The sequence below is a fragment of the Rhopilema esculentum genome, chromosome 16 (assembly GCF_057945365.1).
Source record: "Rhopilema esculentum isolate cy_ngs chromosome 16, ASM5794536v1, whole genome shotgun sequence".
NCBI lineage: Eukaryota > Metazoa > Cnidaria > Scyphozoa > Rhizostomeae > Rhizostomatidae > Rhopilema > Rhopilema esculentum.
The window spans coordinates 3,003,684-3,019,291 of NC_142830.1; the positions used below are offsets into that span (position 1 = coordinate 3,003,684).

The 15,608-nt window shown below is 38.9% G+C and overlaps 1 protein-coding gene across 4 annotated transcripts in view; it reads right to left on the bottom strand.

Moving 5' to 3' along the window:
* Positions 1–15,608, bottom strand: part of LOC135682440 (uncharacterized) — a 67,111-nt gene that overhangs the window by 22,428 nt on the left and 29,075 nt on the right. For all 4 annotated transcript variants that reach the window (XM_065197326.2, XM_065197327.2, XM_065197329.2 and 1 more), the window contains 7 exons: positions 13,600–13,967; positions 12,272–12,966; positions 11,331–11,646; positions 9,282–10,776; positions 7,342–7,673; positions 6,284–6,757; positions 677–1,144 (listed from right to left, as the gene is read on the bottom strand). In XM_065197326.2, coding sequence (XP_065053398.2) covers positions 677–1,144; positions 6,284–6,757; positions 7,342–7,673; positions 9,282–10,776; positions 11,331–11,646; positions 12,272–12,966; positions 13,600–13,967 — 4,148 coding nt within the window. The remainder of the gene's footprint in view (positions 1–676; positions 1,145–6,283; positions 6,758–7,341; positions 7,674–9,281; positions 10,777–11,330; positions 11,647–12,271; positions 12,967–13,599; positions 13,968–15,608) is intronic.

The following is a 15,608-nucleotide window of genomic DNA, read 5'->3' on the forward strand; positions in this document are numbered from 1 at the left end:
CAGTAACACCAATGTCCAATGAAGTATTCAACCAACTGCCTTATCTTTTATCGCATACATTTCAAGTTCAAAGCAACATATGATGCTAGGAAATAAGCGTTTAAAGGGTCTTGTGTGATATTCACCAGAACAACAAATACTGTTTGTTGGGGGGGGGGAAGGGGGAGGGGGAAGGAATAAAGAAGGAGCGAAGAGACAGTGTTTGGTAAGGGAATGAAAAATACAAAAACCAAACAAAGTCTATCGTGTTTAAGATAAGCACTGCAGCAACTAAATGTAGTCTTCACTGAATCATTACTGTAACAGTGTATTTATTTGGAGACGCCCCTTTTCATCATGGACTTAAATAGATCGATACAACCTATTATTTAGTTAAGTTTAATTGAAAGTTAGTTGTTAGAATTTTTTGTTACGGTTAAGTTGAAGTATAAACAGAGTCTCTATTTGTTAGATCCTCCTGCAGGGAATATTACAATAGCCAAGGTATAAAATAGCTAGGCCAAAAAGCGCATACATTTAGCGGCAATTAGAGTAACAGTTAAGCAACATAATGAGGGACTGGAGTATCTTCAATAGCTGCCATAAAGCTGAAGGAACTTGGAAGAATACCCCAATTTCCCCGCTACCCCGCTGATGTAAAGATATTCGCAATGAACAGCACGTAAAAGTATCTTACCATTACGGAATCGAGCTGTTTAACATGTTCGTCGTCCATGGCAATCACTTCATGATGCAGATCCTTCCTTTCATCTTCATAACTTTTCTTTATTTCTTCCAGCTTCTTATCTTGCTTCTCCATATGTTCTTCCAGCCAGTGCCTCTTCTCGACTTCGAAGTTCTTCTCCATGTCACTCATCAGGATCTCGTAATGTTTCTTCATCTGTGCAATCTGCTGCTCAAAATTCTGCTTTATTATCATATGGTCGGTGTTGTAAATGCCCAAAACATTTTTGTCTTGACTTTCCAGCTGCTTATCTCTGATCGATTCAATGGCTTCTTTCAGCTTCGAGATTTCGTTTTCGTAATCCTCGTGTAGGGTTTTAATCGTTTCCATGTAGGTTTTCTCAGTACCGGATTTCACTTTATCCAGGGCAGTGAGTTTGGCATTGGCAGAAATCAATTCATTTTTCAGCTCTTCAAGCTCCTAAAACAAGGAAATGCGTGCTGAATTATTTTCCGCCTCGAATCACATATTCTAAAAGAGGATTTTCCACATCGATTGAAGGTAATAATGCGTGCAGTTGGGTAGGAGCTTTATCGTACAACATAAGCTTGTGGTTTTAGATAGTCGCAACAGAATGAACGCTCAAACAGGTAAGTAATTAAAAAGAATAGAGTCACATCTAGAATGAGTTTAAGTCTTTGTCGTGTGGCCGATAAATACTGAAGAATATCCCCGAATAAGCTCTATTGCAGTAACGTTTTATACTAAAATATCTATAAGAGATGTAAAAGGGCAGCCACTGATTCTAAGGTAAATTAACTGGCAAGTCAGCATAGAGACGGTTTTAAAATGCTCAAAATCTGATCACTTTTCAAACTCCTATATGATTTTAAAATGTACTTCCAGGGGGCGTCGCCAAGGGGTGGGGGTGGGGTGCGGTAACCCCCAACATTTTGTTCGTCGGCACATTAAGGATTTTTGCCGGGCAAAAGATTGTGTCTTGTACTCACTCTGTAGCCTTTTGCAACAATTGAAACATATTAACATTTCTGTGTAGTTAAACTTTCAAAGTATGGCACTAGAGTGAAAATAAACTTTGAAACAGAAACGCAAAAAATAGCATTTAAGAGTATTTATCTTTTGACCACTCCTTTAAAGAGTGACACACGCCCTCTTTGTCGGCAAAAATCACCTCTTTACCCCTCCAAACAATTTTTTTGGTTTCGCCCCCGTGTACTTCGATCCAACGTAAGATTTTTGCCATTTTCAGTAATATTGATGCTGTCCCAATCAAGTCAGGTTTTTGTGTGTATGAAAATCATTCTAACAAACAATCACAGGGCTTATTCTGCGACCCTAGCCGTGTTTGCCGATTAAAGGTTGAAAATAACAGAACATCCGTAAAATTTACACAGTAGGTTATTTCCCAATGGAAGCATGACTGCAGCCTACCTATATGGACTAGAAATATTGTTTTTGCCGCCATTGGTTATTGTAGCCATGCTGCAAGTCAAACAAAATCAATACAAGAAACCCACGTTCGAATGGTTCTCCTACCCCTACCCCCAGTTCCAGACTGACCCTGAATAATGATGCAATGACATTTCACAAGTTACGGTGTAACGTGAATAAGAAATAAGGTGAACAAAGACCTAATAATAGCCTGATTATGAAATATAAATTGTTGACCAAAGGATTAAATGCTCTTTTTAGAGCTCTTGATGCGTGTAACTGTTGGCCAAAGTAACACTAAATCAATTAGCCTGAGCTTGTTTCAATTGTAACATAGGTCAAGGAGTATGGTCTGTGTGAAGTACGAGGCTGATCTATAATGGCCTCTTCTTTGTGTGCCGCTTTCACTAACCGAAGTTGCATCGTAGCAGAAAAGATTTTTTGTGGAAAAAACACGCCAAGACCTTAAATTTTCAATCAAGGGTTTTGTCCAAGACAATTTTGCTCTAAAAATTTCACAGTTTTATGCAAGCATTGTTTCAACTAACACTTAGAGTTCACGCCAGGGACCAGAAACGCAAGCGTGGTAAGACGGTATTTAACGGGAGGAAGACGTAAAAAGTCGGTAAAAACATAAAATTTGATTATACCCCTGTCGACCTAATAAATATAAAGGCTACAAAAATGCCCATTTGTAAGGAACTGTTATCTTTTGCCAACAGACCAAATAGGTCAACCATTGTAGCCCCTTACTTTTAGCTGACCTCCGACTCTTTCTATGCAGGATTCCTGATTTTCTAAGAAAATGCTACAATAGTTTTCTATAAGTTTATTCTGAAACAAAATGTATCAAGGATGGCTCAGCTTTGACTCAGTTTGTCCCTATCACCAATATTTGGTTCTGAGCCCTCTCTGCAAAAGAAGGGCACTTAGAACGGGAAGCAGGGGTGAAAAGCAAAGGATTGAAGGTCTAACATGTAGTTATTAATATCAACTTCCAGTAGTGTTTCTAAGGGGGGGGGGGCAAGGTACACAGCCCTCCCAGAATTTCTTTTGCCCCCACTTTTCTAAGAAGATGTTTTGGTTATTAATTAGTGCTTCCGCCCATACGTCTATACGTATTTTTCGATGTGACATTTAATTTTTGGTTATCAATACCTAAATAGACTCTGGTTAGCTTCTCCTAAGGCCAGTTGTTTGATTGCTACATTTTTCAGCATACATTTCTCAGCATTTTTAAGATCACCTCAAAGAAAGCTGCTATTTTACTAATAGATTGTTTCCATTCACTACTATCCCAGTGATTTCTGTTATGGCCCAACCGGATTTCTTAGGCTAGAGTCGCTCGTCTACTTCATATCTTAGGATTGATCCTGGAGCTGCAGCCTTGTTATTAAGGGATAATAATCAATAGAAACTTGCACAATGATGCGGAAGTTTCTAGGCTCACTAGTCCCATTCAGGTGAGAACTTTGTAACACAATTGTACTGAAGGGCCAGAATTTACAAACTCAAATCAAAACAAATGACTTTATCTAAAACGAAACTATTTGAAGATACTTTGTAACCGTAAACGTAAACCGCCCATCAAAAAGCTACTGTACCTCAAACGTAAACACGGTTTCATAAATAAGCTTTCGTCTCTTTTTCGGTGACCCAAACCGCACGACTTTCAGTAAATACCTTCCGTTAGCCATGTCCGGTCATTCGATCGCGTCCTTCGTCCAACACCAAAAAAACAGGCAGGTCGAGTGAACTGAGAACATGCTTAACGGGCCAGTGCAAAATGATACTGTCAGTCATTCCAATCACAGCATAACCCTTAATCCCGACCGGGGGTTTACCATCTTTTACCGCTCGCATGAGAAGGAAACAGCTCATTTGTAATGGCGTGACACGGTGACAATTCCAAGAACTGTAGTGTTGTTCGCAGCCTTTTCTATGGGACTTCACCCGGGGAGAAGAGCCTTTGTTCTTATGAAAGAAGACAATCGTTTCGTCTCTTAATAGTAAAATGAGCAATTTTATTCTTGATAAACGATCTAATTTTGTTAAAATTGTTATATATGATTTTTTTAACAAATGTTTATCCAAGTAGTCCACACTTGAGAATGGACGTTCCGATGCTTTTATGAGGATATCCAGGACGGGGACTATTCAAAGTTGGCATCCGCGAAGGAGACACGTAAACGAGATAACCAAGAGGAAAATGAAACTGGAACAACGCTATTTCTCGGGTAGGCGATTAAACTGACCATGAATGGAACTGTTTAGCATAACTTTGTTGCATTTGGAACGAGATCAATTCCAAATACAGCCAGGTAGTAAGGGGTCCACGCAGAATTCAATTAAAGAACAACCCTTATAAAAAACACCAGGCTGAGATTTGCCCAAAAAATATAAACCAAAATAGGAAACAAGGAAGGCTGAAATAAAAAACGTTGGGCTGAATTTATGCGAAAAAATGAGAAACGCCGGGCTAAAACTGGAGCCAAGTGTTCTCATAAAAAAGCGTGAAGAGATTCCTATACGACCGTGCTAGCTACTATAACGTGTCATATAAAACTGCTATTAAGGGGATTAAAAACAATTATTAGTATCTAGTTGGGAATATGAACAACGTTAGGAATACCCGAGCATTAAATTATCAAAAAATAAGAACATCGAGCGTTAGGGGTAAGGTAATAAATGGCGACGGAAATGGGAGTTCCCGGTTTATTTTTTTTAGAAAAAAATTGTCGCAACTCTTGATATCTGAATTGCTGGAATATTTTTCCACCGCCCCCCCCCCGTGCCTCACTAAAGCAAATAACGTCCTTTCCCGTCTTGGCATGACTCCTCTGGGTGGTAAAGTTGCCGCTGTTTGTCAAACAATGCCGAGCACGACAAACTGTCAAATTTTTCAAGAATGCCATTTTGCGTACAAGAATTTTATACAGAGTTGCAGTGAACACATAAAATTTCTTCGACAGTTCAATATTTGAATAATCTGCCAATAATTACAAATCTGAGAAAAACATCCACTTTTTAAAAGGCATCTGCATTTGTGGAGTGACCCACTGTATCGTCAGGCACCACGGAGCGTTGAAAAATGGTAGGACTAAAAAAGGGGGCATGAAATTAAATGTCAGGCAGGCATTATTGTGATACGCTTTTAGATACGGGCATTAAAGCGTTATGCTATGCGCGAATGGGGATGAGGAGTTAAATCACCAATTTTGTTTTGCTACAGTGGGTAAGAGGGCCTCAGCCTAAACTGTCAGATAGCGTTCATTTTCAACCAAACATATTTTACTGCTATAGTGAGATACACAATACCTAATTCTTCTTACTATTGTATTCTGTAAACCTTTTGTGCCTGAGCTTCTTGCCTTAAGATCAATCAAACCCATCAACGAAACTCTTCAAATCTCAGCTAAGCGAAAAGGATATCTTTCCATAATTATCACTGCGAGAATTCTGAACAAAGCAAAGTATTTCTTCTGATCACTCTTGTACAATGTAGAATATTTGAAATTTTTTTTGGAAATCATTTGGCACTGACCACTGGTAATTCATAACAAGCATAAACTCACTAAAATTCTTTCCTGCTTGGGAATGCAGACGTCTCGCGCGTTTTTCTTTTTAGATGCGTTTTTATAGTTTGGCTTCGTTAAATATCTTTGGATATCATTTGCCGAACTTTAGTGACGAAACAAAAAAATAATTATGTACATCAAAAGGTAATTTGCTTTCATTATCTTCCTAAGTTATTATAAATTTACGTCGGTTAAATTCAATCCTTCATAGCCATTTACTCAAATGTATTTTTCAAAAAAAATTTGCTCAAGCCATGAATAAGAGCAAAGAGTTGATATCACGATGTTCTTTAGATATACTGAGCCTGGGCACTAGTTTTAGCAACTTTTTCTACGCCCGTGCCCTATGACATATTAGCGCAGCGGATAGTAGACTAAGCAAGTGTACATTGTAAACTATGATTTTTTTAATTTTAGACTAATGCCTCAATATTCTGAACTGTGCGTACCATGGAGAGCTAGCATTGGCCTAAGTCATCGGACGTTCTCTGTTGCACTGGCATTAATCAGGTCAACATTGACAAGAGGCTGATTCTCAGAAAGTGTTATTGATCACTCAGTATAGTAATAAAAGCAAAATGAGAAATACCTTCTTATGTGCTTCTTCCAATTCCTGCTTGATCTTATCCACATCTTTTTCAAGGCTGAGCTCGACAGCGTTTATTTCACTCATACGTTCTTCCTGCAACGACTCTTTCATTGATCGGAATTTCTCATCGCCACTTTCTTCTAAATTCCTAATCTCTTCCTCGTGTTGCTTCTTCAACTCGTCTATATTTGACTTGTGTTTCTCGTGCATGTCTTGCAACGTTTGCAACTGCTGCACATGTGTTTCCTCAAGTTGGTTCTCCAACTGTCGCAATTTAAAGCTGTGAATTTCTTCGTATTCCTGTCTGGCTTCTTCTCGAGCACGATCAATTTCGAAAGCAACCCTTTCGGTCAAATCTCTTCGCATGTAATCATCATACTCCCGACGAGCCGTTTCTCGCATCTCCTCCAACTCTGCTTTAAACTTTTCACTCATTTCCCGTCGTACATTCTCTTTTGCCCTCTCAAGCTCAACCTGGCATTTAAGGAACACTTGTCAAATAATTTACATGGAACAAATCGAACAAATCTGGAATGCTTATAATATAAATCAATCAATTCAATGCATACCTTGGCATTGCTTGTGTAAAACCTTAACACTTAAGCAATAAATCGGACTTAATTTTAAGAATATTTTGAGATATTTAAATCAAATCAAATGAATATTCAGATTGGAACAATTGACAGTTCTAACACATTTGGTCAACGTATTAGCTGGCTAATAACTACTGCATGCTACAATTCATAACTATGAGCATTGGTTTTATACAATACAGAACTGAAATCTCTAGGCTTATCTAAAAGGATTGTCTTCTTTATAAACCATAGGCGCATACATCACAGGCCGTAACTACTATTGCTCTTAGGGGGTCGTGCTCCTTAACAATAATAAAAATTCTTTGTTTCAAAGAACAATCCCTATTATTCCTATTGTTCTCAAACGTTGGTGCCCCTTCAATAATCTATCCTTTCAATGGTACTGTACGATAACATTATTCATTTAAGTCGGTATATCTATGTTATCAGCCCTTATCCATAGTCTAGAATCTAATGTCTTACCTTGTGATGCTGCCCAGCGTCCTCAACAGCCTGTCTTTTGTCTTCCTCTAATGTCATCTTGATGCGTTTCAAATCAGAATCATATTGGTCTTTTAAAACTTCGACCAAATCCTTTTGGCTAGTTTCAAGCTTCTTCTCCATCATATTTTTCAGTCTCTTCGCATCTTCTGCATGCTTTCTCTCGAATTTTTCGCGCTCATCGTGTAGAAGTTTCTCGTATTTGTCGCGGGTTTGTAGCAAGTACTCGTGATGTTTTCTTTCGACTTCTTTAACCTGCTTTTCATTTTTCATAGTCAGCTCATGTTTAAGCATGCCAAGCTCATCGATGTGCTCTACGAAATTCGATTAAGTTATTTCATATTACCAACCTGCTATAGCTTGCTCATGTGATTGTTTAAATTCACAGTAAAATCTTAGATTTTCTTATTCTCCAATCCATTAAAAGCCTTTAAAGAAAGGCAAATGAAATATAAATTTTCGCAAAAACCAGGTCGCCTAACTCAACAAAATCTCTATTGTGCAGAAAAGGTAACCAACATTAAGTGGTTTGGGTCTACTTATCATCGCAGAACTTCCCTTTTCAAAACTTGAAATTAACACACGTATTATAAAATATAGACCACAACCCTCAACAACTTTGAAGCTCAACACACTTATGAAAGGTGAGCAAAAGACATGCTATGTTCCCCATCTACTCACCATTTATTTGCAGCGATACTTACAAAATTCAGAATGTAGCTTTCCAATGTTCTACACATGGTTGTGAACTCTGGATACTTTCAGGTACCGTTACAGGCATGTAGAACGACGGTTGTAATCAGTTTAAAAAACATAATGTGCGACCCAGAACAAACAAACGTCTCTCACGGGCAATACTGATTACATTTTCTCAGAAGAGCGATACTCTCAGCCATAATGAACTCTCTTTATAGCAAGGTCATTAGTGACTACGCGATCGATTACCCTATCAACTTAAATCAATATCAAACACTTAATACGTTATGATGGGCTACTGCATAAAGCCATCGAACAAAGAGAACAGAAATTGAAACAATGAGGTGTTGAAATGATATTGTCGCAAAGGGTTGCTCATTGTCTTTGTCCCTCCAAAAGGTTTTTAATGGTCGCAGCTTTGCAGCATGTCTGCTTACCTTTAACCAACCGAGGGGCGCAACACTCCATCGAGATCTCGTACATCTCTTGTGAAAATCGTAACTTTTATCTGACTACTAAAAATTTTTTTGGGTCTAGAATTCGAGCAAAAGTGTTTTTTGGTTTTCATTTGCACTTTTTTGGGGTCATAAAACTCTGAATTTTTTTGGGTCTCGAAAATCAGAAAAGTGTAAAAAGAAAAATTGCAAACGCTTTGAGTAGGAAGAACAATTACTTTTTGGGTCAATTTTTATGCAAGAAATTTGTTTTATTAATGGCTTGTATTCAAGCCTACGCATTCCTATCCTTAATATATGAGTCCCTCCCCTTTGGCGTTTTTAACAACAAGAAGAAAATCATAAGGGTAGAAAATCACCGGATTTGAAAGCCGGTGTGTTTTGAGAAAATCACCAGATTGTGTTTTAACATAAATCCCTCCCAATATTGCCTGCTGTCAAAGCTGCTTCAGGAATTTTCTCTGATATGGGCACATATCTCAAGACTTTTCCAAGTTTATGAACGAAAAACACCCACCCCCTTTTTTCTCACTTATAAAGACAAAGAAAGATGAATTATGTTTCAACAAGATAATGCATAAAATATTAAATAATATGCACTTAAGTACTTAAAAAAGTAGATAAAAGGGATGGCTACTAATTACAGAAAAGTAGATAAAAGGGATGGCTATTAATTACAGAACAGAGTTAAAAACAAAGCTAAACAATACATAAGATGCCCTGTATAAAAAAACCACACAAAGATAATAATAAGATGAAGGAACAACTTACCGTTCTTCAATTCTTGAGTAAGATCATCCTGTTGTTTCATGAATTTCTTTAACATTTTCTCGTGTTTTTCAATCAACTCCATTTTGCTCTTCTCCAGATTCTCGTGGGCCTCTTTCTGCAATTCAACTTTTTCTACTGCAGCCTCCTCCTTAACTTCGTCTAATTTCTGCTCCGCAAGTGCTAAGCTCTTGTCTTTCAATGCACTGATATCTCGCTCATGTTTACTGTTGATCTGGTGGATGTACTCTTCCATCTGAGCATTCTCTCTCTCCAGTTCCTGTATCCGACCCTGATAAAGGTGGTCATATTCCTCACGCTGCTTTTCTAGCTGATGCCTGGTTTCATCGTCCTTTTCCCTTAGCAATTTATGCAGCCTTTCTTCTTCCATTAAGGGCATCTCCATCATCTGGTCGTACGACTTGCCAGAGTCACTTTCTGATGGCCTAAATCTGCGCCGCATTTCGCGAATAACGGCCTCTCGATTCTGCTCCACCTCATCATGTCCACCATCGTGCCTAACCCCTGGGTAACGCGCCCCCATGTGGTTAAACAAACTCGGCAGTGAGCCAGTGAGGGAAGTTCCCGCTCGCGAGGCTTCGTCTGAAGAGATATCCTGCAAGGCATCATTCAGGGCGTTCACAACTTCTCCGTCTGCGAATCGAGCAATTAGTGTCTCCGTAGAGCTCGACGGAGTAGCACCTTCGCCGAACCGCCGTGTTGGTACCACAAGTGATTCGAAACTTCCCCCCGGCATATCGTGAATGGGAGGTGCGCTAGGAACTGCGTCAACATAATCCTTTGAGATCTTCCGCAACTGTTTATGGCTACCTTCTAACAACGATCTTAACACGTTAACTTCACTTTGCAACTCCTGTGTTTTCTCGTGTAAAAGTTTCTCGTATTTATGCTTAACTTGCTTTAAGTCGTCCTTATGCTTCTTTTCTACTTCTTCAGCTTGCTCTGAATCGACAGGTGATTTCCTCCCCGCATCTGGCCAAGCTCCATCAACTTCGTCTCTTTCATACTTTTGCCGCAGATGCTTCAGCTGGCCAGCGTGCCTGCTTTCTAGCTCTTCCATTTGCAAGGCCAATCGCAATGCATTCTGTGCCAGGCCTTCCTGCATCTCTTGTCTCACATCTTCAACTTCTTCAGCTTCGTACTTCTCTCGAAGCCGCTTCAATTCTTCAGCGTGTCTCAGCTCTAGCTCTTCAATTTGCCTGGCTTGATTCAATGCATTCTCCGCAAAGTCTTCTTCAACTGCTCTTTTGATAGCCTCGACTTCATCAACAGTGAGGGATCGTTTGGCTAGCCTCAGTTCTTCGGCATGGCTTATTTCCATGTCTTCAATTTCAGCGGCCTGCCGTAAAGCGTTTCGTTGAAAGTCGTCCTGCAGTTCTTTCTTGATGGCTTCCATTTCCTGTTGGTACTTCTCGGTCACACTTGTCCTAACATTCTCAAGGTCCATGGCATTTTTCAGAGATATCTGAGTGGTAATCTGGGAAGAAGACCGTTAACACAACCATAAGCAATCGAAAGCAAAAAATGATCAACTTCTAACGCAGCCAAATCTAGCCTAAACCTCAATCAGTGGCCTGTACTATATCATCATAAATAACTGTTGCTTGCGTTTCAAAGACATTCCAATAAATAACTGTTCAAAATATTGCTTTGTAGCTGTAAAAATACTTTAAATGGGTATTTCACACACGCATTTATTAATGAATCTTGAGCACGTCAAAACTGGAAGAACCAGATATTGGTCACTGTTGGTCACTTGATAAACCCTCTCTAAAATCTCTTTAAACGCTACGATCGAGCAGCAAATGATCTATATACAAAACTGTACTAAATCTTGTGCTCACTAAAAACTTGTTTGCTTATCGTTTACATACTAAAACTGACGTTAAATAAAATGTTACGAAACGTCTTTTCGAGTATAACTTTCAATTCGAAAAGAACCAATCCACAAGAATTCAAGTATTAGCTATAGGGGAAAACAAGTACTTTAAAACAAAATTTTGTCTTGTTACATATCAAAAAGCTTCCTACCTCGGCTATCTCCGTAAATTTTTTGTGCTCTAACTCCACCTTCATTTCTTTCAGCTCTATATTATAATCAGCGGCAAGCTTTTCTCTCAAATCATCCAACTCGTCCCTTTTCACTTTGACGAAATCCTTCCTCATTTGTGTCTTCTCTTCTTCGTGCCTCGTTTTCATATCAGCCATAATCTTATTGAAATCCTCCTTCAAGCTGGCACTCAGCTGAACGACCGCTTGTTCCAGGTCCTGTCGGTGTTTCTCGTCCTGCATTCGCATTTGTTCGGCGTGTTGGTTTTCCAGTTCCTGAAACTGTGCTTGAATTGACCTGCAATGAAATCAAAGATCGTGAGCTGTTTAAAAAAACAATATCAATATCATCCAGTTTTTTCCTTTATTCATCAGTCCTTTTAAGTATATTTCACAGAAATTAATACCGAATAAAAGCTAGATCCCAAAAAGTGACAATGTCCTTGCAACCTTTGTTTCATTAAACTATTTCAGCCATGATACTGGCTCAAGTGCTGTGCTACGGATTCAGATAAATAAATGAAGTTTGTCTACATTCATTACCTCCTTTATACCTTGTACGGTGAGTGGGGGGTTGAGTATGGGTTATGTATGGGAGTGAGTGTGGGAGTTAGTGGGGGTTAGTGTGCTGGTGAATAAAGGGTGAAGTGTCGAGGTCACTTCCACTTGACACTAAACCACTCACAACCGGCCATTCTTACAAGGTCTCTTTGGCCCCGACTCGAAACACCTGGAACCGGGAAATGATTTTCAAATATAATAGGAACAAAAGGCTGCTGCAAAATTTAACAAAAAAAGACCAAAACATGTTCTGCTTTTCCGTGTTTCCATGGCGTTAATATATAACGTAGACACTCTTTCTCTCTTCAATATATCTTTGAAGAGAGCTTGAGCTGTCTTGTCTACAATTGAAATAGGCTTACCTCTGGCCTAAATGCTCCTTCATAATTTCTTCTCGCTGTATAAACTCCATTTCTCTTCTCTGCATTTCATTTTCGTACCAATTTTGAAGATTTCGCATCTTCTCTTCACATTCTGCATCCTTTTCTATCATTCTCCCTTCGAACTGCGTCCTCATAAAATCAAGCTCTCTTTCTCTCTCAAAATTCCAAACCTCCTTTTCCTTCGCTACAATCGCAATTTGTTCGTCAGTCTTTCTCGCGATATCACGATCATGGCTATTCTTTTCCTCTGCAAGCTCTTTTTCTAAACTCTCCTTTTCTTCTTCATGTGCTTTCCGCATCTCCAAGATCGCCTCTTCCTTGGCATAAATCTCATCCTGCAGTCGGCGTATTCTCTGGAAATCATCCTCCCTTAAGACGTCTAATTCATTTTTCGTTTTGAGTAACATAATCTCATATTCCTTTATTATGTTTCCTACGTGTATTTCGTGTTCTTCCTGAACACATTTTAATCTCTCTTGAAAATAATCTTCCTGAACAGATTCGAACTCGCCTAAAGTGTGAAACATTTCATCATCGTCGCCACACTTCTGCACAAGCTCTGATTTGACTTTTTCTACTTTGTTTTCGTGTCTGTTGTCCAATTCCATCCTTGCCTGCACCCTCTGGGGATCTCGCAGGTCAACAAGCTGGGCTTGCATCAACCTTATTCTTTCCTACAGGTGATACAGATGATAAAATAAATATCTTATAAACGTGCTATCTAAACATTAAAAAACGCGTTAAAAGTAATTTCTGCTGGGTACGGGTGAGTGCAAACTTTCAAATTAGCTATCCCCACCAGTAAAGTCAAAGCGCGTGCGCAAAGACGATCAGAAAACGCGTTCCTCTTTTCATGACAAGCTCTGTATTCAAAAAGTGGAAGGAAACAAGAAGCTTACCGGAATCCTTAAACCCATGAAATTGTCATAAAGCTTTATGACTTTATCAAGGGTTGATTGCCTGTTAATTTTATCATATTGGCACAGGTTTTCAACATCGATGCAAAATTTATCGACAGAAAAATTACATACAAAGATATTCAGTTTCACGTGATGAATGATGAAGCATTGGTACATTATTTTTTAAAGTTTCATAAGAATAGCCTGTCTCTCCTTCGAAAAATGTTTGACACCTTCAAAGTGTCGGTTTTGTCCCAAAGATTCCTGTCAGACAGTTATACTAGGTAACCCTGGTGAAAGAGAATATGCAGTCTAAATTTTTTACTGCGGTGTACCGCTTGAACTGAAGGGTTGGGGCGTCGAAGGATTTACATCGTTATCAAGGCGGGTGATTAGCTGCCGACCTACCTGGAGATCGCTTGATGCGTCGTTCATAATCTTTTCCAACTCTGCTTCCTTTTCTGCTTGCATTTCCCTCATCACTTCATCGACTTTTCCCCTCAACTCCTCTTCGCATTTTGCTTTCACCTCTTCAACAGCCAAATCCTTTTCTGCGCCAACATCTTCCATTCTCTTTTCAAGCTCTTCCTCCATGGCTTGCCTCATTTCTTTTAGATGCCGCTCAAGCTCCTGCTCAGCTGCTAGCCTTGCAGCGCCAATGCGAATGGCCGATTCAGTGATCAAGCTTGCCTGTAAGTCTTCCAGCATACTTTGATGTGATGTTTCGAACTCCCTTCGAAGTCGATCAAGCTCCCGCTGATGTTCATCTGTCAAATCTTAAATAAAAGCAAATCAACGTCAATTAGTTGGTGATAGCGACATTAAGCCTACACCAATCCGCACAAAATTTATAAAACAAATAGATAGTCAAATGTTTGATGTTGGTTTTCATGTTAAATAGTTTAATCATATTTCCTAAGTATGAAACAGACCATATATGAAAACACTAAGTAATATAAACTAAAGCAAGAAACAATGAAAACTTGAAAATAAGTCTGAGTGAATAATAACTGAGATAATTTGACTTCTATAATAATAGCTTTACTCTTTTTTTACATCGGACTTCTGTTTTCTTCCTAGTTATCTTTAAAATAGGTAAAATAATGTTCGCTCCCCGCATTGGTGGACCTTTTGAGTAAAACAATTTCAATCAAATCTTTGCATAATCAACTTTACATTGTCATTTCAGGAATAGATAAGATTTAGAGGACAAGTGATGAAATGATGGTCGTTGCTGGGAGGGTTGTACAGGAAAATATGCACTGGGTTTAAAATCATTAAAAAAGGACTGATACAGTATATTTAGAGCTTGGTCTTTACTCAGTCAATTATGCAACATTTGTATATTAGTCTTATCCGCGGTGAAAGTTCGTTTAGGGGCCGTATCAACCTAGATACAATGCAAAAACTTTCAATCTAGATACAATGCAAAAAATTTCAAGGGCGTATTCAGCCATCCTACTTTCCTCGTCAAAACAACGTTGGTTTATTGCCTAGAAGATTTGAAGAGAGGCTAAGTATGGATAATCTTGTCTGAATATTATTACTTTGTCGAGAAAGCACTGTCCCAATAGAGCCTAGAATGTGATAATTTATTTCTGTGGAGGGGGGGGGGGGGCAGCCCCATGTCTCCTAAGCCTATGTGTGAAGTTTTGCCAAAAAATATCGAGGAGAAGGGTTAGTATTCGGGGGAAGAAATAACATATATAAAAACAGAGAGCGAGCTGATGGGTGTTACAAGTTCTTCTGGCGGGCTTCTGAGATGAAGAAATGACAATGACAAAGTTTGTTGTTATTCAGCTGCTATTCAATAACGCCACCTTTGCCCTTAGCCACAGTGTGTATTGACCTTTGCGCATGGCAACAAAGATTTTCCAGACTCTCGTCATCCCCCTATTGTCTCACCTTAGTCTGTTTATCCTTTCTTGATCGGCTCGCGAATGAGCGGTTAAAATTTATGTTCTAATGTTTAGGCCCGTTGAAAACTGAATAGAAACGAAGCATCGAATGAAAGTTTCATGAAAAGCTCCCAAACGAATATACGTTTAGCAAAAAGTAAACCGTACGTTTTGGCACTTCAAATAAAAGTTTGACCCATATTATGTGCTTAGACTGGTTACAAAACACTTGATCAGTTAAATTTAAAATAAATCGAATCAAGAATCATTGCAAAACGTTTTTGAACTTTGCATAGAAGAAAAACGGTATATATGTGTTTGTCTGAAACCCAGTTTAAAACAAAAAACGATAAACCATCTCAAGACAATCTTAATAATACCAGATTTAAAACTAAGGCAGAGATAAGCTAGTAACAGTGCGATACTGTCACGTGTTTTACCTGCACAAAACCAAATATCTCCAACCCTGTTTCCCCTTTTTTTCATTCTGCACATCCTGAACATTTTAGCGCCAATCGC